Here is a 17,097-nt window from a genome sequence, read left to right as displayed (position 1 = left end):
TATCAGAAAATATTTTTTAGCCAGTGGTGTTCTGTGGTCTATGCATAGGAGCAACAGGCCATTGTTAATTGCAGTCAGGTCTGCGAGACCTTTCCTAGAGGCACTAGGGCAATATGTTCCTGTTGCCACTTGAGTCTCTAGTGCATGTGAGGCATGTGTGGACTTGTGATGATCGAACGGTTCGGGTCGACCATCGGTTCGACCCGAACATTGATTGTTCGAGGTTCGGCCGAATTTAGAACTTTTTGCTAAAAAAGTTCAGAATTCGGCAACCAGAACCGACCAAAATGCAATGGGACAGGAAATGGGCTTTAAAAGCCCATGATTGGACCAGAACCATTAGTAAAAGCCAATTTAGGGAGCAGGAGAATGCTAGGAATGTGATTGGAGTCACTAGGGGGTCCAGAGGCCAATCATTAGTGAATACGCCCCCCAGTATATAAGATAGCCCTGCCAAATTCCTAGCATTTTAATACAGGGACGTGGAAGAGAGTGGAAGCAGTTCTGTTACTTCTGCTTCAAAAGGCATTTAGTAATTTCTAGTGTGAGGAAAGGGATATCTAGTGTAGTTAGGGTGCTATTTTCCACTTTAGTTAGCTTCAAAAATCCAGTTTCTGTAGGGAAAGTGTTAAGTGCCAGGGTGACCGTAGTGTAGTGTAGGGTGAACTGACACTGACTGCTATGGCAGGGTGACCAAACCCTTCCATTTCAGGGTGACCGCTATAGAGAAAAGATTGTTTTCTCTTATGTGACTTACAGAGCAGCGATATGGCTTCTCTCCGGTCAGCCTGCTTTTTGCTGCAGGCGTTTATAGGGCTTTTTTGAGGACATGTTTGGAGTCAGGCATGACATCTGAACTTGTGTATAGGGGTATATATACACACACATCTATGTATATATACACCTACACATATATAGGTGTGAAAAGAGCAGAAGACTATGCTTGCGCTAATGAAATAATTAACAGGCATAAAAAATGCCCAAAAAAACGCTTGCTACAAAACTGGCAAGGTGTAAAAATAGCGGAGCCATATCCCTGTTCTATAAGTGACCTAATAGAAACAATCTTTTTTTCTTCTGGTTCTGGACATGCTACAGAGCTGAAACTTCACAGGTACACTTTTTAGACCCCCCAGACACTAAATCCAAAATCAAAAAATCTCATTTTTTTTCAATAATTTTTTCAATAATTGTCTCTCTATTAAAAAATGACAATTTTTAAGACATTTTTTTGTGTGATTAATAGTCTCTGGGGCATGACCCAGAACCCTAGGCACTTTTTAGGGGCATTTATTGGGTTTTAGAGCTTCAAAATAGTTTTTTTTGATTACCGAAGTTCGGGTCCCATTGATTTCAATGGGGATCTGAAATCCGGGACAAACTTTTTGGAAGTTCTGGTGTTCTGGTCGAGCCGAACTTTTGAAAAGTTCGATCATCCCTAGTGTGGACACAATCAAGTACTTGACAGCTATATAGTACATATTAGGATTTATATAATTTTATCATTTATGGGCTAACAGCTTAGTCAAAGACACATATGCCGACCCTGAATGTTGCCTGAACAAAATAGTGCTGACCTTCTGCCATTGAAACGTTGTCAGGAGCAGGATTATAAAGTCTTTGAAAAGTGATAAATACTAAGTGGTGCACTTAACATGAAAAACCACATGCTTGCGTACTGTAAAAGGACATGCGTAAATATTGCTGTGAAGCTATACATGATGTTATGGAACAGCATGATATTTAAGAAACAGCCTCAGTGACAGATAATTTTGTCAGTGGAACTTGAGTGGGGAATTTGATTTTTTTAAATTTTTACAATTCACTTATAGGAAAAAGTAGCAGCCAAATCTATTATTATTTCAATCATATCTGTTAAAAAAAAAACAATTTTTTTAGGTAGATTTAGCAGTAACATATGTGTTTTATCAAGTAGTAGAAAGAAAAGCCACCAGAAGGTTTCGTCTTCAAAAAAAGTGGAGCCTAATGCCTCAAGTATAGCTTGGTAAAAACTGACCAATGACACAATTTGGTGGCAAAGTTGTGAGCTTTTATTTTTACATAGCACCGTACTGCATTATTTAAAATAGTTAAAGCAATTAAATTGGCCAGTGGCAGGATAGATTTGAATAATCAAAAACAGGCGCAAATGCTGATTTTACTTGATTTAAACACCATCACATATTATTGAATATTGATTTAACAGTGTTTTGAGTTAATTTATTTATTTAATATCTAATATTGACATATACTACTCCCCTGAAGCGCGATATCCCTCCCCCCTTCACTTATATTCGATGCTGTATGGTTTACAGAATTGGTATATGCAGCACTAATGGTGCTTTTCCACTGCATGGAACCGAACGGTTCAGCTCGCTTTTGTGCTTTTCCACTGCTGGTACCGCATGGTATAGTGTAGGAACGGTTTGGTACGGTACGGCGGCGCTTTTCCACTGCATGGAACTGAACGGTACGGCTCTGAAAAAACAGTACCTACTCGATTGTGGTTCCAACAGGTACCATAACCGGTACCATATCCCACAATCCTTTGCATGCAGTCACTACTAGCCACTGATTGGTCAGAGAATCCCACCCACCCTGTTTTTATCCCACCCACTTAACTTTAGTACTACTTTAGTGGAAAAGCAAACCATACCGTACCGTACCGAACCGTTCCAACACCGTACCATGCGGTACCAGCAGTGGAAAAGCAAAAAGGGCCAAGCAGGGACAAGCAGGGCCGAGTAGAGCCGAGCCGGTACTTGCAGTGGAAAAGTGCCATTAGGGGTTCCACACGCACACATCCTCCAGACAGCGCAAGACTCACACCAATACACACATAGTTGTGAAAAAACTGACCAGCAGCAGGACAGTACTTTTGCAGCTAAACTAGTCTAGGACCAAAATGGGAATCACAAGGCAGGTGTTTTCCAGCAGTAGAAATTAAAGCGCAGTGGCAGGACAATTAATGAGCAGGTAGAAGAGGGTCAAAAACAGAAACGTAAGGAAGACTTTTTTTCTGCAAAGCGAAGAAGAAAAAGAGGGTGCCAGAAGGCATTGGCAACAGCGGCAGCAACAGAGCGGACCAAAGGGAAAACTGTATGATCTTTTAACCACTTCTGGACCAGAAGATTTTCCCCCTTAATGACCAGCCCATATTTTGTTATTCGGCACTGCTTTATTTTAACGGACAGTTGCGTGGTCTTGCGATGCTGTACCCAAATAAAGTTGATGTTCTTTTTTCCCACAAATAGAGTTTCCTTTTGGTGGTATTTGATCACCTGTGTGATTTTTATTTTTTGAGCTATAAACAAAAAAAGAGCGACAATTCTGAAAAAAAAAAAAAAAAAAAAAACAATAATTTTCACATTCTGCTATATAACATTCTCAAAAAAAAAAAATTAAAAATCTAAATGTTTTAACATTTTAGGCCAATTTGTTTTCTGCTACATATTCATGGTAAAAAATTGCAATAAGCGTATTTTGATTGGTTTGCGCAAAAGGTCTATTAACTACGGGAAGGATTTATGTCATTTTTATTGTTTTTTGTTTTTTTTTACTAGTAATGGCGGCGATCTGCGATTTTTAGCAGGACTGCAACATTGCGGCGGACAGATCAGACCCCTAACTGACATTTTTGACACTTTTGGGGGGACCAGTGACATTTCTACAGTAATCAGTGCTAAAAATATGCACTGTTACTGTAATAACGACACTGGCAGGGAAGGGGTTAACATTGTGGGTGATCAAGGGGTTAAATGTGAGCCTAGGGGAGTGATTCTAAATGTGGGGGGGGGGGGGGCGTGGCTGGTGAAATGATCATAGAGACCTGTGATCCTATATAGAAGGATCACAGGGGCTCTGTGATTATTCCAGGGAGAAGAACGGTCAGCTGTGTTTACAACAGCTGACCATTCTTTTCTCTCAACGGGGAACCATCGCGAGTGTCAGGAGGCAATCGGAGCAGCCTGACCCGTGCATAAGCTTACCCGCTGTCAAATGCCCCCTAGCTGTAGGCGCGCCACCGACGTAGGTCTATGCCGATTCGTGCTGGAGAGCCACCCTGATGCAGTAAAAAGCCGCGGGTGGTCGGCAACAAAAAAATAGCAAATAAAGAAAAAACAATACAGCTTATACAATTGCGACACAAATCATATTGTAAATGAATGTTATTAAAAATGACCTTTCCTTTTCAACTTGCAGCTGTTGTAATTTTCTGAAAATGCATTGCAATATGGCTACCTGGAGCTGTTCTGTATACAGAATGTATACTGACCACACCCCAGAAACATAATTTCCTGCTTGTGCTTCACCAATTTTCCCAGAAGTCTGCATAAGATACAAGTCAGATTTCTGGCATCCCTTGCAACAAAAATGTAATTTTTGGTGAGATAACCCCAATAGGAACACATCTAAAGGGATACAGGCCCAGCAGATTTCCTCATTAGTGCCCTGCAGCTGTCACAGATGACACTTACTTATTTATCCTGTCAATGCCTAATGTACCTTCAGCCACAGAATACTACATTCTTAGCTGTCAGGTAAACCCATGTGGGCTAATTTTTGGGGCCTTTCATGGCCGACACTTATTTATTTATCCTGTGAATGCCTAATGTACCTTCAGCCACAGAATACTACATTCTTAGCTGTCAGGTAAATGCATGTGGGCTAATTTTTGAGGCCTGAAATGGCCGACACTTACTTCTTTATCCTGTGAATGCCTAATTTTTCAGACTGGAATTGAAAATCAATGGGTCTGTAAAGGTTCCGCCAAATTGTGGAATGGATGCGGACCCATTTTACAGATGTGTGAATGGACCCAATATGTATTTGACATGTATTTACCGGCTGCTGTCAGTTGTGGCTGATTTAGGAAAAAAAAATAATTTTATTGCTGTAAAAAAATAATAATAATAATTTTTAGGGCAACTTTTCCAATTGGAATACTTCTGTTATGACATTGTCCATGTGGTGGGACTATTTGTGCACAGCTAGTACGTCTTTTGTGGCTGCAAATATGACCTAAAGCTTTTTAAAATTCGCCTCCAATTAAAGTCAATAGGGCCCACCGCGATCTTGCGGTTCGCGGACATTTGAGAAAGTTTGCGGCTAACATTCGCGAACCGCCCCGGCCGATGTTCGTCCATCACTACTGGGCATTATAGGTCCTCTGGACCTGGCGAATGGCAGCCGTTTGGGTATGGGTAGTCTATTCCACGGCCAACATCCGCTGAGCCACCGCCTGTATATCAGATTTGTGGTCAGTTATCGTGGCTGTGAGGGTGATTTTAATGTCTAATGCCACCATCTGTAGGTCTAAAAGGCTCAGGGGTTGAAGCGGTTGGGAGCGCTGTCTCCTCAGTTCTCCTTGAGCCTGCCTTGCTGCTCAGGGAGATGGAGCCTGAGGCCTGTGAAGTCGTGTGGCCTTCGATCAGCTGCGTCCGGAACAGCTCAGGGATGTTCCGGCTGAGCTGTGACCCAGTCTCAGTTGAAGAGCAGGGTGTAGAGGCACTTCTAGTCTCCTTACCCATGATGTTTGAGGGCGAAATGCTGATTGTGGTCCTCGGCATGCAGGAGCGGTGTGTTCAAGCGGCCATCTCCGTGCTCAACCAAACCACGCCCCCCCCCCCCCCCATCCAAGGTTTTACTTACCTCTTCAAAAAAAGAAAACCTCTGTCTTTCATGAATCTCTGTCTGTTGCTTAAAATATTTTTTTCCAGCAAGAACTCATCTACAATATGTGATCTTTTATTAAACTCTCCAGAATCTTCCCAACTATAAAAGTTAAACTAACAGTTCTATAGTTAGTTGGCACTAACAGGTGCGATGATAGGTGGACCTGATGGGTGGCACTGATGAGTTTCACTGATGGGCAGCACTGAAGGGCACTGATAGGTGACACTGAAAGGCACTGGTAGGTGGCACTGATGAGCACTGATGGATGGCACTTATGGGCACTGATAGATACTGGTAGGTGATACTGATTGGCAGCACTGATTTGCACTGATAGGTGGCACTGGTGGGCACAGGTGAGGCGGCAGTGCCTCTCTTTCTTTGGGATGTCCCTCTGACAGAAGCCGATGATCAGCTTTTTTTTTTTCTCCTCATGCTTTTAGCTTGAGGGGAAAAAAAGCAGATTACTGGCTCTGTTTACATCACGTGATCAGCTGTCATTGGCTGACAGCTGATCACGTTGTAAAGGGGCTGGGATCGGCTGCTACTGAAGACATCACGATTGCTTAGCCGTCACTCACGGCGTTCCTTTCTCAAGAGCTGACAGTCTGCTGAGCAGCCACCGCCTATCTTGGACGATTTAAGGTCCCTCATATCCGGTGAGCATATTTTTCTGAAGGTGGACAGAGAGCACCATAATTTGGATATTTTAAATGCAGTAGTGACATTTTGTGGCATACATCCCTGGCTTTTTTCACTATAATTAAACTCACCTCTCTCCATGACCTTTTCATCGCTAACTCATTTAATCTACTCGCCATCACCGAAACCTGGCTGCACGAATCCGACACTGCGTCTTCTGCTGCCCTATCCCAAGGTGGTCTTCTATGGACTCACTCCCCTAGATCCAACGGACGCAAGGGAGGGGGTGTCGGGATCCTTCTAGCCCCACATAGCTCCTTTCAGGTACTTCAGCCGCCTCCCTCTCTGTCACTCTCCTCATTTGAGGTACACTGCATTCGTCTTTTCTCCCCTGTCTCTCTAAGGATAGCTGTGATCTACCGCCCCCCTGGACCAGTATCAACCTTTCTTGATGACTTCTCCGCCTGGCTACCCTACTTTCTCTCTTCTGAAATCCCCACAATCATTCTCGGCGACTTCAACATCCCTGTTAATACTAACACTCCTACCACTTCCAAACTTGTCAATCTAACCTCCTCCTTTGACCTAAAGCAATGGATACACGCTTCTACTCACTCTGAAGGCAATATCCTTGACCTTGTTGTCTCCCACCTATGCACCCCGCACAACCTTTCCAACAATCCTTTCCCTCTCTCTGATCACTACCTTATTAGTTTCACTCTCTCCCTCTACTCCACCTCCTCTCCCTCCAGCTACCGTACAGTTACCCGCAGAAACCTACGCCATCTCAACCCTTCTCTTCTCTACTCTGCTACCGGCCACCTCTATGACAATATTGCACCCCTGTCCTGCACCAACCTAGCCACTTCTGTCTACAACACTTCACTCTTAGCCTCCCTGGACACATTGGCCCCCCTCACCACACACCGAATCAGGCCCCGACCCCTTCAACCTTGGCAAACCGACAACACTAGAAGTCTGAAAAAGCATAGCCGTGCTCTTGAGCGCCTATGGCGTAAGACTCGGTCTCAGAAGGATTTCAACCAATATAAATCCGCCCTCCAAAAATACAATTCCAGTCTCCACACTGCCAAACAGACCTATTTTATCACTCTCATTAACAGCCTGTCATCACGCCCCCGGCAACTCTTCGCTACCTTTAACTCTCTACTCCGTCCTCCACTACCCCCTCCCACTGACTCACTCACTGCCCAGGAGATTGCCAACCACTTCAAACAGAAGATTGACACAATTCGTAAGGAAATTGTTGCTGTTCAGATACCTTCCTCCATGCCTTATGCTTCACGCCCACAAGTGTGATCATTACTTCCCTCATTCAACCCCACCACTACAGCCGAGGTTGCTAAACTACTTGCTAACGTCCACTTAACAACCTGCCCTCTGGATCCTGTTCCCTCGCAAATGCTACGTTCACCTTCTGGCCCTATTCTACACTCTCTAACCCACATCTTCAATCTCTCCCTCTCTTCTGGCATCTTCCCCAACTCTCTAAAACATGCACTAGTCAGCTCCATACTTAAAAAGCCCTCACTGGACCCAACCGATCTGAACAACCTACGCCCTATTTCCTTGCTCCCCTTTTCATCCAAACTCCTCGAACGTCTAGTCTACAACTGACTGTGCGACCACCTTGCCGAGAATAGCCTCCTTGATCCTCTTCAGTCTGGATTTCGGCCTCAACACTCCACTGAAACTGCACTCCTAAAGCTGACAAACGATCTGCTAACAGCCAAAACCAATGGACACTATTCTGTACTTCTGTACTAGAAACTTAGCGTTTCTTACAATTCTACTTCCTCCTCTCCTCTTCCCTTCTCTGTTGGAGTCCCCCAAGGCTCTGTTCTTGGACCCCTCCTATTTTCAATCTACACCTCCTCTCTAGGTCAGTTGATAGCCTCCCACGGCTTCCAATACCACCTCTACGCTGACGATACCCAAATCTACCTATCCACTCCTCCGCTCTCTCCCTCAGTCTCCTCACGCATCACTAATTTACTATCAGATATATCAGTCTGGATGTCTCACCACTTCCTCAAAATAAATCCATCCAAAACCGAACTTATAATTTTTCCTCCACCGCAAGCCCCTTCCCCTGATTTCTCCGTCAATATCAATGGCATTACCATCAGCCCATCCCCACATGCCAAGGTCTTAGGTGTTGTCCTGGACTCTGAACTCTCCTTCAAACCCCACATCCAATCGCTGTCCAAATCTTGCCGCCTCAGCCTCCGCAACATCTCCAAAATACGCCCCTTTCTAACCAAAGACACAACAAAACTCCTAGTTCACTCCCTGGTCATCTCGCGCCTCGACTACTGCAATTCCCTTCTCATTGGCTTACCTCTACACAGGCTATCCCCCCTTCAATCCATCATGAATGCTGCCGCCAGACTCGTCCACCTCACCAATCGCTCAGTGTCCACCGCTCCTCTCTGTCAAGCCCTCCACTGGCTTCCGCTCACCCAACGAATTAAATTCAAAATACTTACAACATCTTACAAAGCAATCCACAGCCTAGCCCCCAGCTACATCACCAGCCTCATCTCAAAATACCAACCTAATCGCTCTCTTCGTTCTTCTCAAAACCTCCTGCTCTCTAGCTCACTCATCACCTCCTCCCATGCTCGCCTCCAGGACTTTTCCAGAGCCTCTCCAATCCTATGGAACTCCTTACCCCTATCTGTCCGATTATCCCCCACTCTATTAGCTTTTAGGCGATCTCTGAAAACCCTCCTCTTCAGAGAAGCCTATCCTACCAACCCTTAACAAATGTACCTCCTTTTCTCCATCAACCCATCCCCCACAGTTATTGCCTTTTGTTTCACTTGACCCTCCCTTCTAGATTGTAAGCTCTAACGAGCAGGGCCCTCTAGTTCCTCCTGTTTTGAACTGTATTGTAACTGTATTGTCTTCCTTCACATTGTAAAGCGCTGCGCAAACTGTTGGCGCTATATAAATCCTGTATAATAATAATAATAATGATTCTAATACAGGACTGAAAATAGACGATTATTTACTTTGGAAAAATTATAATTATGTTTGTATTAAGACATTATTCAAAGTGATTGTAAAGTCTCATTTTTTTCCCTATGAAAATAACAAACCTGTTATACTTACCTGCTCTGTTGTAGTGGATTTGCACAGAGCAGCCTGGATCCTCCTCTTCTCGCATCTCTCTTATGTGATCCTGGCCCCTCCCACCAGTTTAGTGCCCCCACAGCAAGCAGTTTGCTATGGGGGCACCCAAGCCGAGACACAGCTCCCTGTGTCCATTCAGACATGGAGCCCTGATCCTGCCCCTCTCTCCTCCAGTCAGCTCTCCTGGACCTCTGGGTTCGGATTGGCTAGCTAACTTTGATTGACAGCAGCAGCAGCCAATGGTGCTGCTGCTGGGTCTCAGTCAATCAGGAGGGAGAATCTCGGACAGCTGAGACACTCGTGGACACTGCTGGACAGAGAGGGACCTCAGGTAAGAATTACGGGGGGTTGAGGGGGGCTGCTGCATACAGAATAGAATGCATTAAGATAAAAAAAAAAAAAACCTTCTGCCATTACAACCCCTCTAAAACTCCATGTAAGCATGTTATTTTTACAGCAGCTTTTCATATAGTTATTAGGGATGATCGAACGGTTCGGGTCCACCATCGGTTCGACCCGAACATTGGGTGTTCGAGGTTCGGCCGAATTTAGAACTTTTTGCCCAAAAAGTTCGGAATTCGGCAACCAGAACCGCCCAAAATGCAATGCTTCAGGAAATGGGCTTTAAAAGCCCGTGATTGGACCAGAACCATTAGCAAAAGCCAATTGAGGGGGCAGGAGAATGCTAGGAATGTGATTGGAGTGACTAGGGGGTCATTAGTGAATACGCCCCCCAGTATATAAGATCGCCCCCGCCATATTCCTAGCATTGTTATACTGGACATGGAAGAGAATGGAAGTAGTTCTGTTAATTTTACTTTAAAAGCGTAATTTAGCTATTTTTAGTGTGAGGAAAGGGATATCTAGTGTAGTTAGAGTGCTCCTTTACACTTAATTTAGCTTCAAAAATTGAGTTTCTGTAGGGAAAGTGTTAAGTGTAAGGGGACCGTAGTGTAGTGTAGGGTTAACTGGCAGTGACTGCTATGGCAGGGTGACAAAACCCTTCCATAGCAGGGTGACCGCTATAGAGAAATGATCATTTCTCTGAATAGCTTCGTAACTGGAATATGGCTTCTCACCAGCTAAGCATTTTTTATTTCCAAAAAAACGCTAGCGTCCAAAAAAAAATGCCCAGGTGTACTTTTGCTGCCATTTTTGGGGGGTTTTTGGGGACAGGCAAAACATCTGAACTTGTGCACAGTACCACTATACACAAGTTCAGATGTTTTTCCTGACTGCAAAGAACCCAAAAAAAATGCCAAAAAAAACGCTAGCGTCCAAAAAAAATGCCCAGGTGTGTTTTTGCTGCCATTTTTTTGGGTTCTTTTGAGGCAGGCAAAACATCTGAACTTGTCTATAGTGGTATATATACACACATACTTATATGTTTATACACACCTAGACATATATAGGTGTGATAGTAGCAGAAATATATTAGTGTAAATGATTTCATTAGCGCAAGCATATATTTCTGCTACTATCACACCTATATATGTCTAGGTGTGTATATAAATATATGTATGTGTGTATATACACCACTATAGACAAGTTCAGATGTTTTGCCTGCCTCAAAAGAACCCAAAAAAATGCCAAAAAAAATGCTAGCGTCAAAAAAAAAAATGCCCAGGTGTGTTTTTGCTGGCATTTTTTGGGAGTTTTTGGAGGCAGGCAAAACATCAGAACTTGTGCACAGTACCACTATACACAAGTTCAGATGTTTTTCCTGACTGCAAAGAACCCCAAAAAATGCCTGCTATTAAACCGGGAGAGAAACTAACTACCTGTCCTGAAAGAAAGTGTTCTAATACAAACAATCTTTTTTTTCTGGTTCTGGACATGCTACAGAGCTGAAACTTCACATGTACACCCTTTAGACCCCCAGATCTGAAATCCAAAGTAAAAATCAAAAAATCTCTTTTTTTTTTTTTTTCAATAATTGGCTTTTTTTTTTCAAAAATGACAATTTTTAAGAACTTTTTTTGTGTGATTTGGTGTCTGGGGGGTCTAAAAGGTGTACCTGTGAAGTTTCAGCTCTGTAGCATGTCCAGAACCAGAAAAAAAGATCATATGGGTGTTAAAGTTAAAGGAGGGTCCCGACCCACATCCCTGTTCTACTGAAAAATTATCTTTTTTTTTCATGGTTCTGGACATGCTACAGAGCTGAAACTTCACATGCACACCTTTTAGACCCCCCAGATACTAAATCCAAAGTCAAAATCAAAAAATCTCTTTTTTTTAAAAAATTTTTTCAATAATTGGCTTTTTTTTATCAAAAATGACAATTTTTAAGAACTTTTTTTGTGTGATTAATAGTTAATGGGGCATGACCCAGAACCCTGGGCACTTTTTAGGGGTGTTTCTTGGGTTTTAGGGCTTAAAAATTGTGTTTTTTGATTACCGAAGTTTGGGTCCCATTGATTTCAATGGGGTTCTGAAATCCGGGCCGAACTTTCGGGAAGTTCGGATGTTCTGGCCGAACCGAACTTTTCAAAAGTTCGATCATCCTTAATAGTTATGCTTCAGAGGTTTTTTGGGGGGATAGCACAGTGAGGGGAAATGTATTATTATGTAAAATCCCAACCAATGCTCATAGTAGTTAGAGACCATGTGTGCAATCTCACCTTTTGGAGAGGTATCCCTTATTGAACCTAGGATTATTATGTAACTTGGTAAAGCTGGCATGTCCACTTCTAATTAATGTGAAGTATACATTTTAGAAAAAGAAAGGTTCACTTTAACTCATCGAATTCCCAGTAAATTGTATAGGCCATATGATTTACTTCATTTTTTTAACAGCACTGCTCTGTACACTGCTCAAATAAGTAAGTTAAAGTACAAAGGTTGTGTAGGATGTAGGGTTTAGAAGTAATATTTAGGATTAGGAAATGTTCTGGGTTATGAAACTGACACATAATTCTTGTTTTATAGATTATTTTATACAATAGCCACCCTTTGTGTCGCTTTTTCTACAGTAGGTAAGTCTGTGTGTTGATCTTGTCCATGTCATACCAACATTTCAAAAACAAATCTGTTTTAACCACTTCAGCTCCAGAGGGTTTACCCCCCCCCCCCTTCATGACCAGGCCATTTTTTGTGATACGGCACTGCGTTACTTTAACTGACAATTGCACGGTCATGCGTTGCGTACCCAATTAAAATTGTTGTTTGGATCTGATGATTACTTGTATGCTAACTCACTTTCAAACACTAGATGGCAGTACTTAGTTCCCATACCTACAGTATGAACACACACAGCGGGAGACACCGCACCAGCGGGCAGGGAGATCTCTTATACCAAACATCCATCCGATCTCCCTGCCCCACACTGCACACACGTCGACCCCGCCTGCAAATGACGCAATATTTCGTCACTAGGCGATTCGCAAGGATTCCTGGGATACATGACGGTGCTATGCCAGGTGCCCTTGCAAATCGTCTAGTGACGTAATCGCCGAAAAATCCGCCATCAGAGCTGCGGCACAAAGAAGAAAAAAAAAAGGTATTTGCATTAAAAAAAAAAAAAAAATATTATCATTGTGAAATGTATACTGAAAGTGGAAATGATATAAAGGGACTTCATAAAATAGGTGGAACTCCGCTTTAAGTTGGTTATCGACTATATGTTATACTATTCTTGTAACCTGTGTGTTGTTGAAAATACAATAAAAACTATTTCAAAGTAAAAACACTGGAAGGAACTGTCCAAAATGTGCACAGTATGTGGTCAGCTTTAGAGATGTTACATACTTCAGACTGACAGTACACTTTTCATGGTTCATATGTTTTAACAAGGACTTTCAGTTATTATATTTATCCAGTAAAATATCCAACATTATTTATGAAACTTCTGATTTTTGGATGGAGAGTGATGTGACAGTCCATGTGGGTATTTTTTTATTACCTTTGCAGTTCCAATATGATTTTGACTTCTCTTACTGTGTAATTTACTGTTCACATTCTCATCTATGAATCAAGAGCAGGAGGTAGCCAGATGAACTTTTAAAGCTCTATATATTTAACACAGGACTTCCAAAATAATTAAACTTTGCATACAGCCTACCCCATCGCACATCCACTAAAAGTAAATAATCATTTTGGGTGACATTATTACGTTTCTCTTTTATCTGTTAAACATCTGGCCTTACAGGTAAAATTCATAAGAATAAGTCCAGAAAGTGATAATACAAACAATACTTTTGTCCTAATGCATGGGTAACTTTTTGCATGGACAGCAATGCAGTAAAATATACAGTATATGTGTAATTTTTCACTTAAAAATTACTTTTTCAGTTTAAAGGTTTTATCACATGGATCTGATTTTAGCCACACTTGCTATTTCTTTATTTTTTACAGTTTGACAAAATATCTGACAAAAGGCCCCATGATTATCTAGAGTATTAACAGAGTAGAGTATAGAGCATCATATCCAGAGTATAGAGCATCTGGTCAGGATCCAATTGGACACTGCTGCAGCAGTGGCTTATGTCAACCTCCAGGGTGGTATGAGAAGTGTGGCAGTGGTGCTGAAGGCTTTCTGCTTCTTGCAGTAAGCAAACCAGAATGTTCTGGCTTTCTCTCTCTTGCACATTCCCGGCATCAACCGTTGGCAGGCAGATTACCCCAGTCATCAGACACTGGATCAGAGGGAATGACCCATGCACCCAGGCGTGTGTCTTCAGCTTTGCTTCATGGTTCTTCTGGGGTCCTGCCTTGCCAGGAAGGGGTCACGGTTGTGGTGTACATGTTGTAAGGGGTTAGCTCGGTAGCGGGTGTGGGTGACCCCTTGGGTGGGTTCGTTACACAGAGAGACAGCCGAGGAGTGGTTGAAAACAACGGTCTATGGTTTATTCTTCCAATTTGCTGGAAACAAGTGCAAGCATCCAAACAGCATAAATCAAACAAACATAAAATAAACCCTGGCCACTTGGGGCATCTACCTTCACAACACAGGAACCTACCTATGGTGTCTGTCCCAACCTACTGCTGGGCAGACACTGCTGGTGGTCATACAGCAGAAGACCAATAGTCTATTTGTTTACTTTTCACACAGAAAAAGTCAACACCACCTCACCTTCAGAAGTCTCTCAGCTCACTGCTCTCCTTAATGCACAAAGCCTCAGGATGCAGCAATCAGTAGTCATCCTCTGGATAACTTATAGAGTCCTTTATTGCCTCATTCTGAATAGCTGAAGCTTTCCAACGTCCTTAAACCTTTCTGGCTATCTCTGCAGCCGACACCTGATAGTAATTGGTGAATTGTCTAAACAAGGCAGAAATGTATCTCCCGTCTGTGACAACACTCACAGATTTACCTGACTTCCTGTCACAATGTGTAACTCCTGACAGATGCAATAAATACGCTGGTGGCATTGTGGGACCAGTATCGTCTCATTTACGCCCTTTCTCCTTTCCTAGGCTGCTTTGCAGAATTGCAGGATAGAGGCCAAAAAGATTCCAGTCATATAGCAGTTCCAGCCTTAAATGTGGTACTCCATCATGTTGCAACTGGTTGTTGTCACCGCCTAGTTGTTCCCTCTTCGGAGGACCGACAGTCTCAGGGTTTGGTCTCCTATCTTGCCTTCCCATCTCTGGCTTTGAGGGCATGAGTTTTCCAAGCCAGATTTTGTGAACAGGGGGTTGTTTCCCACAACATTGATGGCTCAAGAGTAGGGATGGACAGGGCTTTTTGTCTCAGAAAAAAGGTGCAGGAACTCAACCACGACCCTGTGTTTACAATGACAGTGATGAGCAGGGAGCAGAGGGCCTGAGCCAAAGGTGGTTCCACCAAGTTCCAGCTGAAAAAAAAAACCTTGGGATGGGCCAAAGGACCCCCTGTTCGGTTCATACCAGAACTTTTGAACATTGCAAAATTTCGGAACCGAATAATGAGCCCCATTGAAGTCTATTGGACACAAATTGTAAAAGTTAAAAGTGCCCATTTTGAAGGCTTATATGCATGTAATTGAGCATACAATGGTTATGGGGGTCAGGGTACTCCCCTGTATCAATGAAAAAAATGTTTGTAAAAAATCAACAAGAAAAGGAGTTACCTGGAAAGTGACTCAAGGAAACCACATCCCAATGAAAATAGACAAGAAAATCAACACCAAATGGGGAAGAAAGAATGGAGATTTTTAAGGTGCCAGTAAATTGAACATCAAAGCATTATTTAAAACATACAAATTTTATTTAAGTAAGAAAATGTAACCATAATTAATAATAGACAGACATACAACATATTTAAAACCAATTATTGTTTGCTGTATACTTTAGAAAAAATACTTTAGAAAAAATTCATATAAATATATATATTTGTAGTAATGTCATGGATTGCTACTCCATGACATTACTACAAATATATATATATTAATTTTTTCTAAAGTATAAAGCAAACAATAATTGTTTTTTAAATATGTTGTACGTCTGTCTATTATTAATTTTTGGTTAAAAAAATGTTTAACCACTTTACGTCTGCCTGCAGTAATATTACTGTGGCAGAGTGGCTCGTTATCGTCTGACGACGTAATACTACGTCGTCAGACACTCGCCTTTCTCGGCGGCGCATGCGCGCCACCGGAGGCTCACTCCCGCTGTTTTCAGTCACAGCGGGAGTCGGGCCAGGGGAGGAGCAGCGGCGATCGCCGCCGCTCTTCCCCGATCGTCGGGGATCTAGTGTGGAGATCCGCCTGCTTGTGTAAACACAAGCGGGCGGATCTCCTAAGTGACAGGCAGGGTCAGATTGCAGGGTTCAGCATAGCTGAACCCTGGATCTGTCCCTGTGTCACTCAGTCACCTCCCCCCACACACGTTAGTAAGCACCAGGCATACATTAACCCCTCCCTCTCCAATAAAATTAACCCCTTCCCTGCCAGTGTCATTTTTACATTAACAGTGCATATATATAGCACTGATTATTGCAGTAATGTCACTGGTATCCCCAAAAGTGTCAAAAATGTCAGTCAAGGGTCCGATCTGTCCGCCGCAATGTCGCAGTCCCGCAAAAAAAATCGCAGATCGCCGCCATTACGCGTTAAAAAAAAAACACCAAAAATGACAGAAATCTTTCCCTTTGTTAGTAAACGCTATAACTTTTGCGCAAACCAATCAAAATACGCTTATTGTGAATTTTTTTACCAAACATAGGTAGCAGAAAACAAATTGGCCAAAAATTTAAAAAAATTTTGATTTTTACATTTTTTTGGGGGGAATTTCATATAAAAAAATGTGAAAAATATTGTTGTTTTTTCAAAATTTACGCTCTTTTTTTGCTTATAGCGCAAAAAGTAAAAATCGCACAGGTGATCAAATACCACCAAAAGAAACCTCTGTTTGTGGGAAAAAAAGGACATAAATTTTATTTGGGTACGGCGTCGCACGACCGCGCAATTGTCAGTTAAAGTCGCATAGGGCCGAATCGCAAAAAGTGGCCTGGACGTAAGACAGCAAAATCCTCCGGTGGTAAAGTGGTTAACTACTGAAATAAAATTTGTATGTTTTAAATAATGCTTTGATGTTCAATTTACTGGCACCTTAAAAATCCCAATTCTTTCTTCTCCATTTGGGGTTGATTTTCTTGTTTATTTTCATTGGGATGTGGTGCCCTTGAGTCACTCTCTAGGTGAC

At 42.5% G+C, this 17,097-nt stretch overlaps 1 protein-coding gene across 2 annotated transcripts in view; it reads left to right on the top strand.

The window, feature by feature from the left end:
* Window positions 1-17,097, top strand: part of SLC43A3 (solute carrier family 43 member 3) — a 242,619-nt gene that overhangs the window by 40,785 nt on the left and 184,737 nt on the right. For both annotated transcript variants that reach the window (XM_082268265.1, XM_082268266.1), the window contains exon 3: window positions 12,403-12,449. In XM_082268265.1, coding sequence (XP_082124391.1) covers window positions 12,403-12,449 — 47 coding nt within the window. The remainder of the gene's footprint in view (window positions 1-12,402; window positions 12,450-17,097) is intronic.

The sequence above is a fragment of the Pelophylax lessonae genome, assembly GCF_965119305.1.
Source record: "Pelophylax lessonae genome assembly, chromosome: 9".
NCBI lineage: Eukaryota > Metazoa > Chordata > Amphibia > Anura > Ranidae > Pelophylax > Pelophylax lessonae.
The sequence above is the reverse complement of the archived record's forward strand: the minus strand, read 5'-3'. Positions and strand labels throughout refer to the sequence as shown.